The 21,191-nt window shown below is 36.3% G+C and overlaps 1 protein-coding gene and 2 long non-coding RNA genes across 5 annotated transcripts; 1 reads left to right on the forward strand and 2 right to left on the reverse strand.

The window, feature by feature from the left end:
- Nucleotides 1-3,903: 3,903 nt before the first annotated feature.
- Nucleotides 3,904-5,618, reverse strand: LOC116406394. Of its 3 annotated transcripts, XR_004219398.1 has the most exons (5): nucleotides 5,530-5,618; nucleotides 5,270-5,332; nucleotides 4,688-4,848; nucleotides 4,541-4,608; nucleotides 4,401-4,439 (listed from the first exon to the last, which is right to left on the reverse strand). It is a non-coding gene; the product is annotated as an uncharacterized LOC116406394 (long non-coding RNA). The 3 variants fall into 3 exon arrangements; XR_004219397.1 differs by lacking the exons at nucleotides 4,541-4,608; nucleotides 4,688-4,848 and adding an exon at nucleotides 3,904-4,119 and having other exon boundaries at nucleotides 4,367-4,439; XR_004219396.1 differs by having other exon boundaries at nucleotides 4,541-4,848.
- Nucleotides 5,619-13,948: 8,330 nt separating this feature from the next.
- LOC116406404 lies at nucleotides 13,949-15,073 on the forward strand. The gene is made up of 3 exons (XR_004219408.1): nucleotides 13,949-14,081; nucleotides 14,736-14,805; nucleotides 14,887-15,073. It is a non-coding gene; the product is annotated as an uncharacterized LOC116406404 (long non-coding RNA).
- Nucleotides 15,074-16,873: 1,800 nt separating this feature from the next.
- On the reverse strand, nucleotides 16,874-17,898 carry LOC116406390. The gene is made up of 2 exons (XM_031890109.1): nucleotides 17,781-17,898; nucleotides 16,874-17,121 (listed from the first exon to the last, which is right to left on the reverse strand). The coding sequence occupies exons 1-2, from the start codon at nucleotides 17,896-17,898 to the stop codon at nucleotides 16,874-16,876; spliced, it is 366 nt and encodes a 121-aa protein (XP_031745969.1).
- Nucleotides 17,899-21,191: the final 3,293 nt, after the last annotated feature.

The raw sequence follows: 21,191 nt of genomic DNA on the forward strand, positions 1-21,191 counted from the left end.
TTATGTTCTTCAAACCTTCTCTCTTCGATTGAAGCTTATTATATTTTATCGTTGTTAGTATGTTTTTTTTCTCTCCATTTTTTCCCTTCTAATATTTTTATTTGATATATAATGTGCATAAAAGAGAAAGTAGTTAATGTGTTTTACATTGTTGTGTTGTGCAAAGTTGGTGCACTTGGTTCAAATATTTAAGATTTGGTGAAGCACTTGGAATAGTCTAAGTTCAAACTTTTAATCTGTAGGATAATTTACTTTATAAGAATCACACATTTACCTTTTTTTTTTTTTTTTTGAAATAGGAAAGGAGCCTCTTCATTAAGCTGAAAATGAGTAGACAAGACAAAAGATAATACAAAGAAGCCCTAGGATCAGCTAGTGCACTCGGACATCTCATCTAGGTTGACACCCACTTAGCGTTCTCACCATATCGAGACTTAAACCAAAAACTAAACCAACGACAAGGTTTAGAATAGATCATACAAACTGCCCAATAACTATACAACATAGATTTAAGACCACTAGAAATCCAAAAGAAATAAAATAAGAGTACAGTAGTGGACTAAGAATTAAAAATGAAAGTCGGCAGTTATGACTTATATCTTGTATGGAGAAATCTTTGATGTCTTTTGAAAGAGAGCATCAAGTAGAAGCATTGATTCTAGCCATTTCGACTCGAGTTGTCCAAGAGAAAGCTTTATTTTGAAATGTTAGTTGATTATGTTCAAACCAAATTTCTGGTAAAATGGCCTTTACTGCATTTAACCAAATCAATCTTGGTTTCTTCTTGAGAATGGGACATGAAATAAGCTGGACCGCGTTCTCCTAAATCTATAGTCGAAAACCAATTCAAATGAAGATAGCCAAGTAAGCCAAAACCAACACTTCTTTGCATGTATAGGCAGGAGAAGAAAATATGATGTAAATCTTCTAAAGCATGCAAACACAAGGGACAAACATGAGGAGATAAACTGAGAAAGGGAGGTTTCATTTGCAAAACTTCTGCACAGTTCATAGTCCATTTCGCATTCTCCAAAGCGTGATATTCACTCTTCTAGGGCTTTCTGTCTTCCAAATTGTCGAGTACTTTGTTTTCAAGACTGTGTTAGAACATGTTTCTGATTAATAAATTAGTAGAACACACTATTTGGTGTTCTATCATTTTGGTATCGGAGAAATCGAATCTGTGAAGTTCTATATCATGGCTCAAAAGCGAATTGAGGAAAAGTTGGAAATGGTAGATCAAGAAATATCCGGCATTCGAGCAGAATTACATGATCTGCCAACAATCAAGGAAAACGTGTCATCTTTGGCGAAGAGTATTGAGAGGTTAGGAGTACAGGCTGAGAAGCAACAACAGCAACCAGAAACACTGTTGAAATATATTGAAGAATGATCAAAGGGAAGACAACGATGGAAGAAGTACTAGAAGGATCATCAAGTGAGTTGACAGCATGGTTGATGTCAGTGATTGGACGATGATGGGAGGAAAATATGAGGAAAAACATACCAAGTTGGAGGGTGAAGATTCTGCGGGCGACCGAAGCAAATTTAAAAAAATTGAAATGCCAGTTTTTGTGGGAAATGATCCTGATTCTTGGTTGTTTAGGGCTGAGAGATACTTTCAGATACACAAACTGAGTGAGTCAGAGAAAATGACTGTGTCCATTATTAGTTTTGATGGAGCAGCTTTGAATTGGTATAGATCTCATTATTAGTTTTGATGGAGCGAGATATATCCTATTAAAGTTGTCGTGTTACTTAATCGCATTATAACGCAAAGACATTCCTTTGCTCTTTCTTGCATACAAGTTAGTTCCCATTTCTATTTTGTCATCCATATTCCCTCTTATAGAATCTCTAAGCGTAGATATCTAGTGGTAGTTTGTTCTTGTATTTCTTTTATACCATTCGTTATTCTTTAATTCTTTTATACTGCCTAGATAATAAGTAATACCTAAAATTAATATCTTGAATCAATTCCTTATGTTCGACCCGGGATCACCCAAGTAAACCTACCATTTCACTTGCACTTGGACAAGTAGTAAGAAAACTTGTACTCAAGAGGACTTAGTTGCCACACGATATGAAGGTCTAGTGAGCAATTCACATGCAGTTAACATGCTTAGTGATATATCGCCTAGATTGAGTATAATTTTCATTCACCATTTACTAACACTAAGTCCTGATTGTTGAAGAGAAACAACACCTCAATAACCGGAGCGATCGACTTCTATCTTTAGTTATTCGATCTTGAACCTTAATTGCACCGAGAGATGGCCTGGGATGAAACAAATTTACATTTATTTTATTCAGTCTCGAGCATACATTGTCCTAAGATGCTACATTATGAAAGACTTCTGCCTTTAGTTATTCGATCTCAGGCCTTAATTGCACTGAAATGGCTCGGGATGAAAGAATTCTGTCTTTATTCTATTTAATCTTGGGCATACATTACATTGAGATGCTCCGAAATGAAATTTTTTTGCCTTTAGTTATTCGATCTCGACCTTAATTGCATCGAGATGACCCGTTATTAATAAATCACAAAGAAGATATAAATCGCAAGGACGTCTATGGAATTTGTGAAAAAATAATCTCGCATCATGGACTTTTCTTATTTTGTTATACGAACCATAAATATTTTGGATTTTTCTACATTTATGTAAATTACTCTTAAATTAATCTAATTAATATTTAATTGGAAATCACCGCCACTTGGATATAGGAATACGGGAGCATCCCACATTCTCTAAATAACACCCACATATGGAAGTTATTATCTTAATTTAAATTAATGATCACAAATAGCAAAAAAGTTAAAACTATTTACAAAATATAGCAAAAAATTGAAACTATTTACAAAAAGACTCAAATGTGCTATAGAGAATTTAATTATTATGCTAATTAGTTTCAATTTAATTAGTATATTTGAAAATTCCACTTAAATTTGATTAACACTAAAATAATTAGTTAATATATAATAATTATTTAAATCACATTTAATTAATATTTCATTTAAATCACATTTAAATGAATATCTCTCACATAACCAATAGTTTGAATTTAATTAAATAGAATTAAACTAAATTATTAATTAATTCTTCAATTATTTAATTTCTAAATTAAATATTTTATATTTGATTTAATATAGATTTGAATCATACTCATATATGAATTTCTCTCATAACCTATTGTTTGAATTTGTATCATATACGTATTAAATTTTAATCTATAGTTTTATTACAAATTTAATTCATATTAAATTAATATTTGAACTCATTCAAATATTTATTATTTCATAAATTAATTTTAAATCATATACAAAATTAAATTTATATAATAAAGTTCAATTAAAAGATAAATTTTATATTATAATATATCACCATACATTATACTAATTTTCAAAGTAAATATGAACATTTCAAATTACAGTCAATATGTAATAACCTTAATACCCTTTACATACTAGGAAGGGACCTAATAAATTTACATTTCAAAGTGAAATCAATTTATTTACTTTAGTTGTCGTATTATCCTTAAGAGCACCTCATGCCTCCACATCAATAATCATTTTATCTCATTGCAACAATCACCCATATAAATATTGAATCAACATATGGTTCTGTACCTAATGATGAAAAACTTGGCACTGAGCCAAGTATCTCCCCCAATAATCGTAAAGTGATTCATCCTTTCCTTGTGTGATGCCATAGATTTTCTTCCTCACACTAGTAGCATAAAAGGTTGAAAAGAACTTTTCCAAATATTGTCTCTACATCTACTCCCATGAAATAATGCTCCCTGGTGACAAGTAATAGAGCTAATCTTTCACTTCTTCGTGTTACGAGAAGGGAAAAGCTCTCATGTTCGTCTCCTCAAGGGTTATAATGTGAGGACTCATAAACTACTACAAGCAGAAAACCTGAAAATTAAAGTATGTACAACAAGTAGTACTAGAATCTCGTAGCTTATATATTAAAACAATTAGTATTAGTACTAGTAACTTATAAACTACAAAAAAAAAGTGTAAAAGCTTACACAAATCGGCTAACAAAGCTTGCATATTTTGTTCAAATCTCGTCAATCTCCTCTTGCGTATATGCACTTTTTTGTATTAAACTACGCAAAAAGAAAGGTATGGAAAGAATAAGTTTAGATAATTTATGTAATTTGTAACATATAAAAGTGAAAGTAGAAACTTACAAGGCTAGTGATGGGAGTACTAGAATTATGCACGATTTCATGTATATACTTTTGGACATAATACCCACCCGAATCCAATTGACGAGGACACTGCATGCATATAAATTACATACAAATTATTCTTATGTTTCATTGAAAATAATTATGTGTCAATGCAAATTACCTTTATAGGTTTCCATTTCGGATTTGACCGATAATGTTGTAAATCATGCTTAGCTTGCCATGTTTTTAATCCTCTATACATTTGGAAACATTAGAATTAGAAGACAATGAAGTCAAATAAGAAGTAAATCATAAGTCACATTTATGACTCCATGGATGTCTTTGTTAACTTTACTTTGAAGAGAGTCCAAAACATAAACACAGTTCTCTCGAAGATCGATGACATGCAACATCCAATGAAAACTACAATAAACATCTTCAATGTGAGTATACATTTAACCTCAATGAAAAACATAATAATGTGTTAATCTTATTTATTTACCCAGTATTATACGGAATTAGAACTATTTGTTCCAAGGTAGCCGCTTCTAACTGGTTGGCAAAATTTCTGGATCGGAGATCACGATCCTTGATATGTGATGTTATTTTTGCTTGGTCATAACAAAAAACTTGCTTCCACAATCACATTCATCCCAAAGATATCTAAGTAAAAGCAACCTTAGTTAAAAAGGAACAAAATAACTATAGCTATAGGACATAAAGATGAGTAAAAGAGTTTACTTACGTAATGTATGCTAGGATGCACATATAGCCTATTTCTACCATGCGCAATAATGGAGCAAGTCCTAACGAGCTAAATAAATGAATTTGTTTTTACCGAATATTAGCTCGTTCATTAGGATGCGAACCATATCTACATCCTTCATATTGTTCACGACATGTCCATATAAGAGCTTAATGGTTCCATTAACATTTATGTAATTTGAAGAATACAGAACATCCTTTGGGGTTGAATGCTCCAAGCACAAACAAAATAATATCAAAACCTAAAATACAATCACAAATAAATATCAAAGCTTCAATAGCATATAAACAAGTCAACGAGGTCATTCAACAATATTACCTAATGCTTGATTTAAAGTCTCTATCTTGCCCTTCACTGGAATAGGTAAACTACAATCTCCTCCTGTGAGCAAGTCCACCAAGATTTTAACATTGGGACCACCATTGCTATCATCAAGTACGGTTGCTATTGCAACAATATTATTAATCGTTCCTATAGCCAATTTGCACGGTGTTTACTTTACAAGTATTAAAAGCATCATTAAGAACAATTTATCCTATAAACATTAAAATTTTAAAAGTGACAACAAAGTTAATTACCTTCACTTCTTCGTTCATAGGTGTGTTGCCCAAATCCTCATCGGCATAGAGATCTATGTTAACACTTCTGATGGACGATCTCAAGTGATTATGACTTTTTGTAACTTTTGCTTTTTGATTCATCTTCTACAACTTGAGAACTTGCAATTTTCTCTTTCCCTTTCACTGTCTTGAAATATAGTGATTGAGAGACAAAACCATCCATGCCACGTACACGTCCACCATGCTCCTTAGAGCCCAATGACTCAGTCAATATGTCCTCATCTCTATGTGTTTCAGCTAATGCATCCACAGAACAATACAAGTATTCATCATTAACTAAGTTAACAAAAGATTAAATATTGTATATAAGTAAATCGCAAGCAAACTTACGATTCGAGAGACACAATCTGAGTAGCATCATCAAAATAATCATTGTTTTTTCCTTTTCTTGCTTCTTTCCAAAGAGTTGAACGATAGGAAAGATCACACGTTATATTATGCAACCAAAGATATATATTTAATTAGCATAAACATATTAAGATAAATTATTTCATTCAATTAGAAATACTTACTAATTCTTTCGGCAGGATTTTCATATCCCTTACTAGCAATGTGATGATTGTGTATGCATTTTGATCTTCTTTCCCTTTGAATACGACTATAATCCTACACAAAAAATTAGTTTGTAGTTACATACCAAACCAACATTAAAGTTAACATGTAATTAAATTTATTTACCTCACATTCTTCAGTCAGTCTAGCGTCCACAAAGGATTTCCAATCTTCTTGATTAATATGAGAATAGATCTTAGGAGGAAACTACAAACATGATGGTTGATCCTTAAACGGAAGTATATACAGAAGAGTTAACGTAGTTTTGAAAGTTCGATACTTTCTTGATGCAGACATTAGGATAGAATGTCTAACATGGGATGTAACTCAAACGACATCTACACAAGAAAAAAGAAAAAAATATTTAGACTTAGGGAAATCAAACTACATTGTAAGAAAAATGTAATATAGAATTCATACCGATATACAATCGTAGATTTTATCTTTCAACTCATTCGAAACTTGTTTCCAAGATTTGTATGTGATAGGAATCTGCTGTCGAACACACACACCAATGTAACTTTGAATTTTCTTAGATATAGCTCTTACAAGTTGCCCATGTTCATTAAATTGAACGGGCAACCGTTGCCCAGAATTTCTTACATGCTAACTCTGGCATAGTCGTTGGGCCACATGGCACGAATGATTTGTTTCTTGCTTTGGGAATCATTTTTCTTTCATCCTCACTTAAGTATGTGACTCCTCCATCTATGAATCTGCAAAAAAAACATATATGTATTAGTAAGCACGTTAGTGAGCAAAGTAAGGACATAAAATAAGCTTAGTAATTACAATCTCTGAACATAAATCTATTATAAAGGAAAGTAAATGGCATACCTTAATAAAACATTTATACAATTATTACTTATCAACCCATCTACCCTCACAATCATGTCTAATATATGATGAAGTTGTATCATCAATCTCGTGAGGTGTATCAACATTGGGCATCTTTGAACAACTCCATAACCACACTCTAGTAGCATATCTCCTATTTCATCTTCAAAGAAATCTTCTTCAATAGTTCTACGTGGAGATGTTAAAACCACTGACCATTTAGGATTTGTAGAATCTTTCACATAGAATATGTGTTTTGCTTGGGAGGCTAAAACAAATGGTCTGATTTATGTCCAATACGGTTGAGATCCACAATGGTAAACTCAAGCTCTCCACTTTGACTCCACTTCTATTATCAACCCAATCACACTTAAATAAAACAAAGGATAATTGATGGTAATCAATCTCCCATATCTCTTGTATTATGCCATAAAATGTCATATCTGATATGACTGGGTTTTTGTCTTGAACTCTCCTAATATCATCGACGTCTTTTTGTGTGGTAGTAATAACCATTGATCATGTAATCAGAATATGTAGTCACATGTGGAGAAGGTCCATGAGCTATCCATCTTAAGGAAGGCGTGATGGAATTTTTAGGGACTTCGAGAGCGAGGGCAACCTACAAAATATATTGGATCTGATTAGTTTAGATCTAAAATAAACATGGAAGTGTATGGTTCTAGTAATTACCCGTGTGGACAACCACCGACTGAATGTTCGATTATGCTCTTCTTGAATCCATTTTTTACTTCTATATTTACCAGAGTTAAGCTTACACAAACTCTCCATATTTTTTCTGTCAGAAATAACAAAATTATTAGGTAATTACATAACCAACTTATGTAAAATGAGAATAGATGGGATTTAGAACGTACTCAATGTATGGTAGAACTTCGTTTACATTTTGAATAACGTAAAGATGAGCTTGATCTAACTGCTCCTTAATCGGTCTGATAAAGAAGAAGCTGATAATGATCTATCCACGTTTGAATCTGCTTTTATTACAGATGAGTTTAGTCCAATAGTGCTAGCACCCACCATAAATTTTGAACAGAACTCTATAGCCTCTTCAACAATATAATTTTCTACCATACATCCTTCTGGTCGATTTCTGTTTCACACATAATTTTTCAAAACTTTCATGTATCGTTCAAAAGGATACATCCACCTTAGATGAACAGGTCCACATAACTCAATTTCTCTTATGAGAGCACAACAAGGTGTACCATTATGGTAAAAAATGATGGTGGAACATACTTCTCTAATAGGCATAGAGTGACAACAACATCTTCTTGCATTCCTTTTAATTGTGATGAACCAACTGTCTTCTTACATATAGCATTAAAGAAGAAGCATAGTCGAACAATTACAAGTCTTACATGTTTCATAAAATACCATGAATTGCCACAAGTAGCAACTGTTGCATAAGAACGTGATGGTTTGTACAAGAATTTCTTCCCCACTCGATGTCGTTAAAAAAATAATTGATCTCTAATTGTATTCACATCTAAAGTCTTGCATTTACGCATTTTAAACAAGGACAAGTCATGACGTTCGACATCTTTGAATGTTTCAACCATTTTTAATAAACATCTCAACCCAAAAGCAAAAGAGGAGGCGGTGGCTGTCGTGGATCTGAACGGTGGAAGAACCTCCGGTCGGCGGCTTCGTGAATCGGAGATGAAAAGAAAAGAGGGGTGGGGCGGCTGGAAGATGTGGGAAGAGGAAGAGAAAAAGAAAGAAAAAGAAAAATGGGAAGGACGTGCGAGAGAGAGAGAGAGGAGAGAGAAAGAAAATCTTTGATTTTCTTTTCTTTTTTTTTATTTCCTTTTTCTTTATTTAACTTAATGATTTAAAAAAAATTATAACAATATTATTAAATGTATATTATTATTATCTTAACCTTCCAAATCTTTCTCCCTTAACTTCTTTTCTAAAAAAAAAGATATATATACACACATATATATAATAAGGTACCCTAGAGTTCGAGATGTTACAAGTGTAGTCTCCAACATTAAACCTTTGTCAAATAAATTTCCAAACTTGAAATAAACAAAGATTACTACTACATAAACTAAAGTATAAGAATTAATAAGAACATATTAAGATTAGAGAAATAGAAATAAAACACAAATAATTATTATATGTTTAAAAACAAAAGATGAACTTACAGTCCCTATAACACAATTAATATAAATCTAGTCTTCACCCTATTAACCTCAATCTCCATTAACACACTTCTCACTACATCTCCATAAGTTCCAAATCAAACACTCTCTATTTACCATTACATTTTCTTACCAAACTAATCCAGATACCATATGTTAATAACACGAAGTCAGTGAAAAATGTCTCAAAAGTTAATCCTAAATTAAATTGAGGAAAATAGAGAAGTGAATATTACGTTCCAATTTCCAAACAATGCTAAACTAAATCTCTCCCTTTCTCTTATTTGTAGTTACCTTTTATATTTACATTCACTATTTCATTTCTTCACTCTCTTTGGTACTTTCCTTCTTTACCTTTAAACCCCAATCTCCATTAACCCACTGCCCACTTCATCTTCATATCTTCAAATCAACTCTCTATTTACCATTACATTTTCTTACCAAACTAAATCCACATACCAATATGTTAATAACAAAAAGCAGACAACAGAAATTAGAACCTACTAAAGATTGATTCAATGATCTATTTTGATGCCTAAAAAAAAAAAGCGTATGAAAATTCTTTGAACCTCCAGAAGAAGGCTCGAAAGGGCCTCTGTAGTCCACTCCCTTTCGTCCAATGTCTGATGAAGTAATACCAGATTGATATTCACGGGTTGAGTTGCCCTCTGTCTTGGTCTGCCCTGTGCTAGCCGAAGATGACGGCTGGGCACGCGATGGTTGCAATGGCTGGGCACGGTGGTGGCTATGGTGGTGGATTCGAAGATGATTGGACACGAGGGACTCTTGCGGCGGAAGCACGACGGCGACTGTGATTGGGAAAGACTTGAAGGAAGAGTTATGGGCGACTGCGAATGGTCGAAGATGATTGAGCACAACAGAGGCGTTTTTCGATAGCCAAAGCACAATGGCGACTGAGAAAGACTTGAAGGAAGAGTTTTAGCCACGACGGCGATTGGGATGAATTATGGGCACAAAGACGACGATGAGTTTTAGGTCATAGAATGAGAAGAGAAGGGAGAAGGAAATTCGAAATCGAGAGAGAAAATTTTGATAGGAATGGGTAAAGTAAGAGAGAGAGGGAAATTTAATTTTTACAACTTAAAAAAATTAAAAAAAGAATTAAAAAGGGGAAGGGTCTTTAATGTCAGTTTTCACATAATAAAAAAAAATTTAATTAAAAATGGAAATATCATTAATGTCGATTTAAAACCGACATTAATGATCCGTTTTTCAGAAATGACATTAAAGCCAGATTTTCATTTTTTTCACCTGACACTAAAGCCCATATTTCTTCTAGTGAAGGAAAGGTTTAGGTTTCACTTTCAGACATACCAATTGTAGTCACGCATCAATAGTAAGAGCGAAAGTTAACCTATGAGATAATTAAACACTAATTCAACAAACCATTTAGAAATTTAAATCTGAAGGCATTTTCAATCAAACTTTAGTAACGCTGGGGAGAAAAACCTAATTGTAGCCATTTTCATTTTTAAAAAAAATTAAACAAACTTTTTTTAGTCCAAGCAAATAAGCTTATCAATCTTCAGATCAATTCCTCAACTATAAAATGTCAAATTGTATTGTTTTCTAAGAGTTGCTTAACAATTTCATCATTTTTTTATGCCTCCAAAAACAAAGATTTGGCATCAACTTTAGTGGACACCCCCTCCCAAACTACCTTCTATAAGCCTAAAAGACGGGATGAAGCCAACAAATATCGCCCTCCTCTTTCTACTACTACTAACTCATACAATGATACACTGTTGGAAAGGATTTTTGGAGGTTGGAGGAAATTTGGAAGAGAGAATTGAGATAAGAGGCTACTTGTGTTATTAGACACTTCTATTTTTTTGACTTAATACAAGTCGTAGGACATCCCTCTTATTTATCCTAGTTGTCACTCCTAAATGAATGGCTAGGATTTTGGCAACACATTCTTTATTTAACGGTTACAAATGACTCTCTAGAATATTCTTTACAATTACACTCATTTCTTATATTTTCTAAATGTATCTTCAATCTTCTCTAAATATCTCCTACAATTGATTTATCTAGAATATTGTAGTAATTAATACTTTATAGAAATTTGGCTTTTATTTGGGCTATGCCTAAATATTGTTAAACCCAAAATCAAGTTTATATTTCAACATCCTCTCTTAAACTTGATTTTGTTACTCCAAGCAGGTCTCTCAATTTTGTGAATTCTTCTTTTTTAAGAGGCTTAGTGAAAATGTTGGCTACCGGATCACGAGTCTTCACGCACTCTAACTATACTTCCTTTCTTCTGATGCACTCTCTAATATAATAATAATGTGTATCAATGTGCTTTATTCTGGTTTGTGGAAAACTAGTTTTTGGCCAAAGCAATTGTTGATTTGTTATCTATGAAAACTTCTGGTTGGCTCTTCTTTTGGCAATATCATAACTCCTTTAATAGATTTCTCAACCAAGTTACATGAGGTAGCAACCACATATTATGCTTCACACGTAGAGAGAGTAACAATGGGTTGCTTCTTTGACATCCATGTGAAGGCAGTGTGCACACACATATGCACACACGCACACATGCACACGCATACACAAACACACACACATGTGCACACTCACACTCACACCCATCCTCACGACCACATGCGCACTCACACACGCACACCCACCCACACGGGTACACACGCACTCGCACACGCACTCGCACACGCACACGCACACACCCACACACGAACACACGCATGAGCGCATGCACACATCCACATACACATGCACGCAAACACGCACGTCCACCCATACGGGCACATGCGCACTCACACACACGCACACCCACCTACACGGGCACACGCGCACTCGCACATGCGCGTACAAGCACACGTACACGCACAAATACGCATGCACACACGCACACGTACATGCACATGCACACACACGAACACATACGCACACGCTGCCACACACATGCACTCGCACACGCACACCCACCCACATGGGCACACACGCATCGACACACATGCACGCACGCGCACCCACACAGGCGTATGTGCACTCATACACACACAAGCACACGTACACCCACCCACATTGGCACACGTGCACTCGCACACGCACATGCATACACCCACACACACGCACGCCCATGCGCATGCACGCACACGAACACACGCATGAACGCACGCACACATCCAGACACGCACGCGCACACACACACACACATGTACGAACATACGCACACCCACCCACATGCACACACACACACCCACACACATGCACGCATGCGTACATGCACACTCACCCACACGAACACATACGCACTCACACACACGAGCACACACACACCCACACAAGACACACGCGCACTTTCACACACACACACAAGCACACGCATGCGCACACGCATATGTACACACCCACATACATGCGCACATGCGCATGCACACACACGAACACACGCATGAACGCACGTCCACCCATACGGGCACATGCGCACTCACACACACCCACACCCACCTACACAGGCACATGCGCATGCACGCACACGAACACACGCATGAACGCATGTGCACACACACACACACGCACACCCACCCACACGGACACATGCACATTTGCACACATCCACACACACATGCACGCACGCGCACACCCACCCACACGGACACATGCACATTTGCACACATCCACACACACATGCACGCACGCGCACGCGCACATCCACCCACACTGGCACATGTGCAGTCACAGACACGCACACACACACACACCCACATGGGCACACGCACACTCTGACACGCACACACAAGCATATGCACACACCCACACACACAAGCACATGTGCATGCACACACACGAACACACGCATGAACGCACGCACACATTCACACATGCATACACACATCTACACACACATGCACACATGCACACACGCGCACACACATACGAACACGCACATCAATCCGCACGGGCAAACGCGCACTCGCACATATGCACACACACACGCACACACGTACATATGCACAAAGATGTGAAAATGAATTAAATTTAAAAAACAATTACATTAATTGTGTTTAGAATGACTTTTAAACTATATTCATTTAACTTAATAACATTAATTAAATTATAATTTCTTTTAATATTGATTTAAGAGTGTCATTAGTGTAATTATATCAATATAATGCGATCTTATCCAATTTTACCAACAAAAAACAAGTCAAATATGGACTAGTAAATCCGCACTCTTTGTCATAAGAGATATAATAACGTTTTTATGGGTTATTTTAAAAAATGACAAAACAACTTTTTCTTTTGAATTTTAGCAAATATCATTTTTTATCTGAAAAAGATACATCAACCCATAATAACACTACAACAAATCTGGGTTGTAGTGTCAGGTGAAAAAAATGAAAAATTGTCTTTATTGTCGTTTTTGAAAAGGTGGATCAAACCGACATTAATGATAAGGGTTTAATGTCGTTTTTAAATCGACATTAATGATCAGCCAGTTTTATTTTTTTTTAATTTTTTGTATTTTGTAAAAACTGACATTAATGACCCCCCATTTTTAATTTCTTTTTAAAAAATTGTTAGGTTTTAAAAACTAAATTTTTCCTCTCTTTCTTACTTTTCTCTTTCTTACTCTACTCTTTCCCTATCAATTTTTCTTTTCTTTCTCTCCAAGTTGGTTTCTAATTTTGTTCTCTTCTCAATCTGTGACCCTAGATCGCGAATGGCAACCAATCTTCATCGTGCTTCCGCCGCAAAAATCCTTGGGTTTCTTCATTTGATTGTTAACTTGTGACTGCTAGGTAGCATTATTGATTATTAATTGTCTTTATTTTTTCAAATGTGCAGCCTTATTCATACTATCTTTTGTTAGAAAAATGAAAGAAGAGAAGGCATAGAAATGAGCTTGGTAACTAGCATTCTTGTAGGTGGATTTGCCAAAATGGAAAATGTAGAGTAAGTAATTTTGGTATAGCTATTTGGAGTGTTATGTGAAGCACAATATCTTCATAATGTGATGCGTTTTGGTTTTCGATTGAGATCAATCTTGGTAATTAATTGTTTTGAATTGTGTTTTATTTTATCTTTTAGTAGTAAATGTTTTTGTTTTCTTTAGTTTAGTTTGAGTATTAGTCTGTTTTGATATATTTGTAGGTTGCATCTATTTATCCATATATTTATCTTTGATCAATACCTAGCTAGTGGAGTCTCTTCTTTTTATGGGCTTCCTTATATTCCATGTTCTTTTACTATATATTTGAGATTTTCACCTTCCATAAATGAAATAAATTAACTATTTTCATTTGAAAAGAAAAACGATCCAATAGGAGTTTGTAAGATTATTTATCATCTCCATTGTTTAACTTTCTCTATAAAAACAATGTTGCTATTGATGGGTAAATTTATACAATTAAGAGTAAGAAGCCTATAGACTAGCATTGCTAAATTGAACATTCAAAATTTGCTTTGAAGTAAGAGTCGAGGATGGTATAATTATTCTTTAGTTGTATTCCTCTTTTTCTTATAGATCTTTGAAGAACCAAATTAGGTTATTTTCTTCTTCTTAATGAGTTGTTTGATCAAAGCTTATTTTCTTCTTTATTTTTGCAGCACTTTTGGGTTGCCATTTCAATTGTCTTCTTTGTTGCTGCTACATTATTTACTCTACTGAAACTTTGTGGTAATTTTTAATTTTCCACATTTAGATTGCAGTCTGTTTAGTTTGATTTTAAATAATATGTACTAATTTTGCAAATTCTAGATTTAATCTTCCCCAGGTTGTAAAGTATATTTTGGTCTTAGATAGCCAGCCAAGCTAAGCTAAGTAGATGGAAGCAATTGTTGAAGTTGAAGATTGTGAAAGCGTTTAAGATTTCTTATTTAAGTCTTGTATTAGGATCTAGTTTCATGTATTATTATAGAATGTATATACAAACGCAATATTAAGATTTCATTTTCTATATACAAATGTAAAAGAAAAATATTGTAGTTCCTAAAATAATATTAATTTTATTGATTTGTTGGTGTGAGAAAAAAATATGTATTTGAGTGAGTATAAATTTATACTTAGTAAGAGACCCATAGTGGTCTCACTATGTGTCTGTTAACCTTTCGTTAGAGTCCTGTAACATGGTACCGCATACTATTGCGCTCCCGAACGCATACTATCAAGTGGTTCCGTAGGGACACATCTAGGCTCTCGGTGAACCCGAAGGAATCATCCTATAGGAGAGTCAGACTGTAAGTGATCCCGTCGAATCACATCTCAAACAAGTCACACATGCATACATAGGTGGTGACCCTGATGGACCCCCATACGGTACAACTCTAATAGGCAAAACTAACAGAACACTATAGCCTATACATGTTTATCATAAGATCAACATCTTAGCTCAATTACACATAACTCAAAAGTAACATATTTGATTATAGCATGCCTCAACAAATAATACTATATCTAAATCATAATATGGTTTTCAAAGTAACTATTTATACGACCATCTCAAACAACATAATTCAACTCATTCCAGTGCTAACTCATTTTAGACCCAAAACAATAATTATTTGGGTGTACCAAACCCAACGAGAATTAAGCAAAAACTCACCAAGGGCTTAAATATGTTGCAGACGGCTAAAACTGAAGGTGGCTCGACTAACAACGCTTCAGCTCGAGTCTTGAGACTCACGGCTGGCATACGACTCACACAGGAATGGCTCAGTTGCGCGTGGCTCGCGTATGGCTTACACGAAACGGCTCGGATCCACAGAGATGACTCACGAGGCTCGGTGAAGGAATACGACTCGAACTAACACGACTTGGACATGTGGCTCGCAAAAAGAAAACTTTCACAGCTTGCATCCTTCACTGTCAAGCACGATGATGTCCGGCGGTGCTGTGCGAGTGGAGGCAACGACGGGTGATGGTTTCGACGGAAGAGAGGGTTCTGACCGATGATGTGGAGGAGGAACGCACAGAGGAAGACAGGGGTCGTTCGACGGTTCGATGCAACACGCGTCGACACGGCTGGAGAGAAACGAACGGTTGTGCTTCGTGACCGTGACGCTTCGACTATGCGACTGTGACAGGGACTCTCTCACCAGAGTGCTGCATTCGATGATGGCTGGAGGAGCGGGGCGACAGCTACTCTAGGGTTAAATGGTGAAGAAGAAAGAGTGGGGTGGAGAAGATGAGCACGAAATACGAGAGAGACTTATTTAATATATACAATAATAATAAGTATTATTATTATTATTGTCATTATCTTTATTATCATTATTTAATTTCCCCAACGAACTCATTTTTTTCTATTTCAATTAATTTTTCTCTTTCTTCATTACTAACTCAATCCATCATCAATAACTTCTCTTGTTTCCTTAATAATTATATTATCCCATAATATAATTATTCTTATTCGTCTATAACTTTGCTTATACCCATAAACAATAATTACTCATAATACTTTCCACTTGACAAATTTAATTTACCAACCAATCAATCCAAAAATTACCACTTTAACAAAATGATTTCAAATTTCAGAATTAACCACATATCATTCCAACGCACTTAACTTCCACAAATCAAATAATTTCACACATAACACCCAATTTTTTTTAATATAACCCACATTAAAGTTAACTTACTAGTTTTGGGGTGTTGTAATCTTTCCTCCTTTGAGAAACTTTCGTCCTTGAAAGATCTAATCCTCGAATAGCTCGGGATAATGCGCTCTAATGTTGTCCTCTTTCTCTCAAGTAGCTTCCTCAACCTCGTGGTTTCGCCACAAAACCTTGACCAATGTAATTCCTCTGTTACAAAGCAGTTTAACTTCCTTAGCCAAAATCTCAACTGGCCGCTCCTCATAGCTTAAGTTGTCGTTAATTTGCAACGGTTTGTAGTCGACTATATGTGAGGGATCTGCCACATACTTCCTCAGCATGGAGACATGAAACACATCATGAACTGCAGATAATTGCGGAGGCAAGGCCAAATGATAAGCTACAGGGCCAATCCTTTCAAGAATCTCAAACGACCCTACAAAACGTGGACTCAACTTCCCTTTCTTCTCGAATCTCTAGAACACCCTTTATAGGTGCCTACCTTCAGAAAAATCATGTCTCCTACGTCAAACTCAAGATCCCTACGTCGTTCATCAGCATAGTTCCTCTGTCTGCTCTGTCAGTTGTCAATATGCGAGCTCTAATTTTCTGTTGTGGCTTCGTTGGTGGGCCTGAACTAGTTCAAGGCCTAACATTCTCTGCTCACCAACCTCACCCCAACAAACCGGGGATCTACAACTTTTACCATACAAAGCTTCAAACGGTGCCATGCCAATGGTAGCTATTATAGGCGAACTCCATCAAGTTCAAGTGGGAGTCTCAACTCCCTAAGAACTCCAAACACACAAGCTCGCAACATATCCTCCAGAATCTAATTCAAACGCTCTATCTGACCATCAGTCTGAGGATGAAAAGTTGTACTGAAGTCCAATCTCGTGCCCATGGTAGCCTGAAGTCCTTTCCAGAACTTGAAAGTTAAAACCGGGCATCTCTATAAAAAACAATGGATACCGATACCCTATGCAACCTCACATACTTCAGTTATATACAATTATATGGGTTGCCCGGGACTCAAACCCAGAACTTATGCCCACTTACTGGTAGTATAAGTGGACTTCCTTGGAATGAAGTGTGCTGACTTCGTGAATCTGTCAACAACAACCCATATCACTGTATAACTCTTCAGGGTCCTAGGTAGTCCAGAAATGAAGTCCATAGATATATGCTTCCACTTCCACTCTGGCACACCCAAGGGTTGTAACAACCCTGCTGGCTTTTGTCTTGGTGCCTTCACTTTCTGGCACACCAGACATTTACTAACAAAATCTGCCACCTCTCTCTTCATATTTCTCCACTAGTAAACTCGCTTCAAATTCTAGTACATCTTTGTACTGCCTGGATGCATAGAAAATGGGGAACTATGGGCCTCAGTCAACAACTCGGTCTTAATTGTATTGTCTGCTGGCACACATAATTGTTTGTCAAACACGAGTCCCTCATCAGTGGATATAGAGAACTCCTCAACTTGCCCTCCTTCTACTAAGCGGCGCTTATCCACCAAATAAGGGTTAGTGAGCTGGGCAATAATAATTCTCTCCCTCAAAGTTGGCTATACTGACAATTGAGCTAACTGTGAGGTAACTTCCCCTACTAAAATTACAAGCTCAGCTCTCTCAAGGTCTCTATGCAAATGAACCTGCCTAATAATGAGTGCTGCCAGAATGTGATATCTTCCTACTAAGAGCATCAAACTACCACATCCGCCTTACCTGGGTGGTATAAAAATCTCATAGTCATAGTCTTTAACCTACTCGAGCCATCTTCGCTGCCTCAAATTCAACTCCTTCTGAGTGAAGAAGTACTTCAAGCTCTTATGGTCGGTGAAGACCTGAATCTTCTCACCGTATAAATAGTGCCTCCAAATCTTTAGTGCAAAAAACTACTGCAGCCAACTCTAAATCATGTGTAGGATAGTTTTGCTCATGACTTTTCAACTAACGAGAAGCATAAGTAACCATCATATCTTGTTGCATCAAAAAGCAACCCAGTCCTTTCTTAGAGGCATCATTGTATATCACATAATTACCAGATCCATTAGGCACTGTAAGGACCGATGCAGTAACGAGTTTTTGCTTGAGATTCTAGAAACTGCTCTCACACGCTGGACTCCAAACAAAAGGAGTCCCCTTCCTGCTTAGTTGGGTCAAAGGACTAGCTATATGAGAGAACCCTTCCACAAACCTCCTGTAATAACCTACTAAACCTAGAAAACTTCGAACTTCACTAATTGTAGAAGGTCGAGGCCAATTGGTAACGACTTCGATCTTTGCTGGGTCCACAGAAAGTCCCTCACTGGATACTACATGACCAAGGAATGACACATGCTTCATCCAGAACTCGCACTTGGAAAACTTGGCATACAACCTATTGGCTCGAAGGGTCTCGAACACCTGATGCAAATTCTCCTCATGCTCAGCCTCTACCTTGGAGTAAACCAAGATGTCATCAATAAAAACTATCGCATAAATGTCTAAGAAATCCTTAAACACCATGTTCATCAATTCCATAAATGCAGCAAGAGCATTTGTCAAGCCAAAGGACATTACAATAAACTCATAATGTCCATAACGAGAACGAAAGGTTGTCTTAGATATCATTGTGCCTAATCCTCAACTTGTGATATCCCAAACGTAAACCGATCTTAGAGAACATTGTGGCTCTCTGTAGCTGATCAAATAGCTCCTCATTTCTAGGCAATGGATATTTGTTCTTGATTGTCACCTTATTAAGCTCTCTATAGTCAATGCAAAGACGCATCGACCCATCTTTCTTCTTCACAAACAACATTGGTGCTCTCCAAGGTAACACACTAGGTCGAATAAAACCCTTATCCAGCAATTCCTGCAACTAGACCTTCAGCTCCTTCAGTTCTGCTGGCGTCATTCTGTATGAGGCTCTCGATATGAGACCAGTACCTGGTTCGAGCTCTATGGCGAAGTCAACCTCTCTGCGGCGCGGAAGTCCTAGAAGCTTCTCTAGAAAAATATCGAGATATTTCCCTACCACTAGCTTAGATGATAAAGATACTTTAGGCCCTCTAGTGTCCATAACACTAGCCAAGATACTCCAAGTACCCTGGTCGAGCAGCTTACTAACCTTCATGGCTGAGATAACTTTAGGTAGAACCACAGTCCCTGCCCCCTTATACTTAAATCTAATTACCTCAAGAGGGTTAAAAACTACACTAGAAGAAAACACCCCTACAATGACAGTTATATATCTCAAAAAATGAATGGAAGAAAAAAAAACTGTCACGAAATATAAAATTTCGCGTTTTTGGCGGGAAAAGACGGAAATTTTCGGAAAACACTTTTCGCGACAGTTATTAACTGCCATAGAATGTTAGGGTTAAAAATTTTATTATTTTATATTTAAAAAATTAAAATTACATATTTATATTTTAAAAAAAACCCAAATTCCCCAAAATTTTCCCCAAATTCTTCCTCCCATCCGCGTGCCCTAACTTTCCCCCAAATTTCCCCCAATTTCTTCCTCCCCTCCGCGTGAAGTCCCGTCGGCTTTCTCCCATTTCTGACCGTCTGAAGTCCCGTCGCCACCACCAATCCCCTCCTGCCCGTCCGTCGAAACCTTCTCCACCAACCCGTCGCCACCACCCCCGTCTTCTCCAAACCTCTTCAATCAACCCGAAGCAACAAAATCGTGGGCGTCGGTCGTCACCCCTCCCCTCCGCCGGTAAGCTTCTCTTCTTTATCTCTTTCTCTCTCTCTCTCTATGAAGTTCTTCGTTGTCTCCATTGGATTGTTTCTTGATTTCAGTTTATCCCAATTTCATTGGATTGTTTCGCCGGTAAGATCTTATCCCAATTTCTCATTTCCAAAAGAGATGTCATGGCTAGTGCCGATTTCTTTGCAATCTTTCAAATTATTTTCTTTGTTTTCAAGAATTTGTGTAGGTTGGTGATGAAACATTTTGGTAGCTTACAATGTGTTTGATGAAATGCCTCAATGAAGCATTTGGTTGATTTTTGATTGATGTTTGTTTGTTCGAATTAGGAAATCAAGGCCAAAGGAGATGTCATGGCTATGGGCTAAAGCTTTGAGAAAAAAAGAATGAAAAATGAAAGTGAGATCTTAAACTTTGTACTTTGCCTTAAGTTGTGTCAAACTAGTCAATAAAGTAACTTAACTACCAATTTGCCTTAAGTGCCGGGTTGTTGGGATTTGTTTGCTGTAATTTGTGTAGGGTTATGTGTGTTTGTGATGTGTTGTTAGTAAGTATGTTGAATTTTGTGTTCGAGCTTCCAGATGTGAAGTATATAAAATGTTGTTTGTAATTGTTTTAAACTTGAAACGCCTTTGATATTTGTTATTCTCTTGTGTCATACGAATATGTTTCAGGACATCTACTGATTAAAATCATGAGACCTCATGCATACGTGTATACACATAGTTATTATATTTAAAAGTTATGATTTTGGTAATCATCATC

The sequence above is a fragment of the Cucumis sativus genome, unplaced genomic scaffold (assembly GCF_000004075.3).
Source record: "Cucumis sativus cultivar 9930 unplaced genomic scaffold, Cucumber_9930_V3 scaffold95, whole genome shotgun sequence".
Lineage (NCBI taxonomy): Eukaryota > Viridiplantae > Streptophyta > Magnoliopsida > Cucurbitales > Cucurbitaceae > Cucumis > Cucumis sativus.

What these genes read in the sequence shown, in the direction of transcription:
- LOC116406390 (XM_031890109.1), bottom strand. Translation starts at nt 17,898, where the DNA reads ATGGACTTCATTTCTGGACTACCTAGGACCCTGAAGAGTTATACAGTG. An exon ending in GAAGTCCACTTATACTACCA is followed by an intron (nt 17,122 to 17,780) that starts GTAAGTGGGCAT and finishes TTGGCCCTGTAG; the next exon opens with CTTATCATTTGGCCTTGCCT.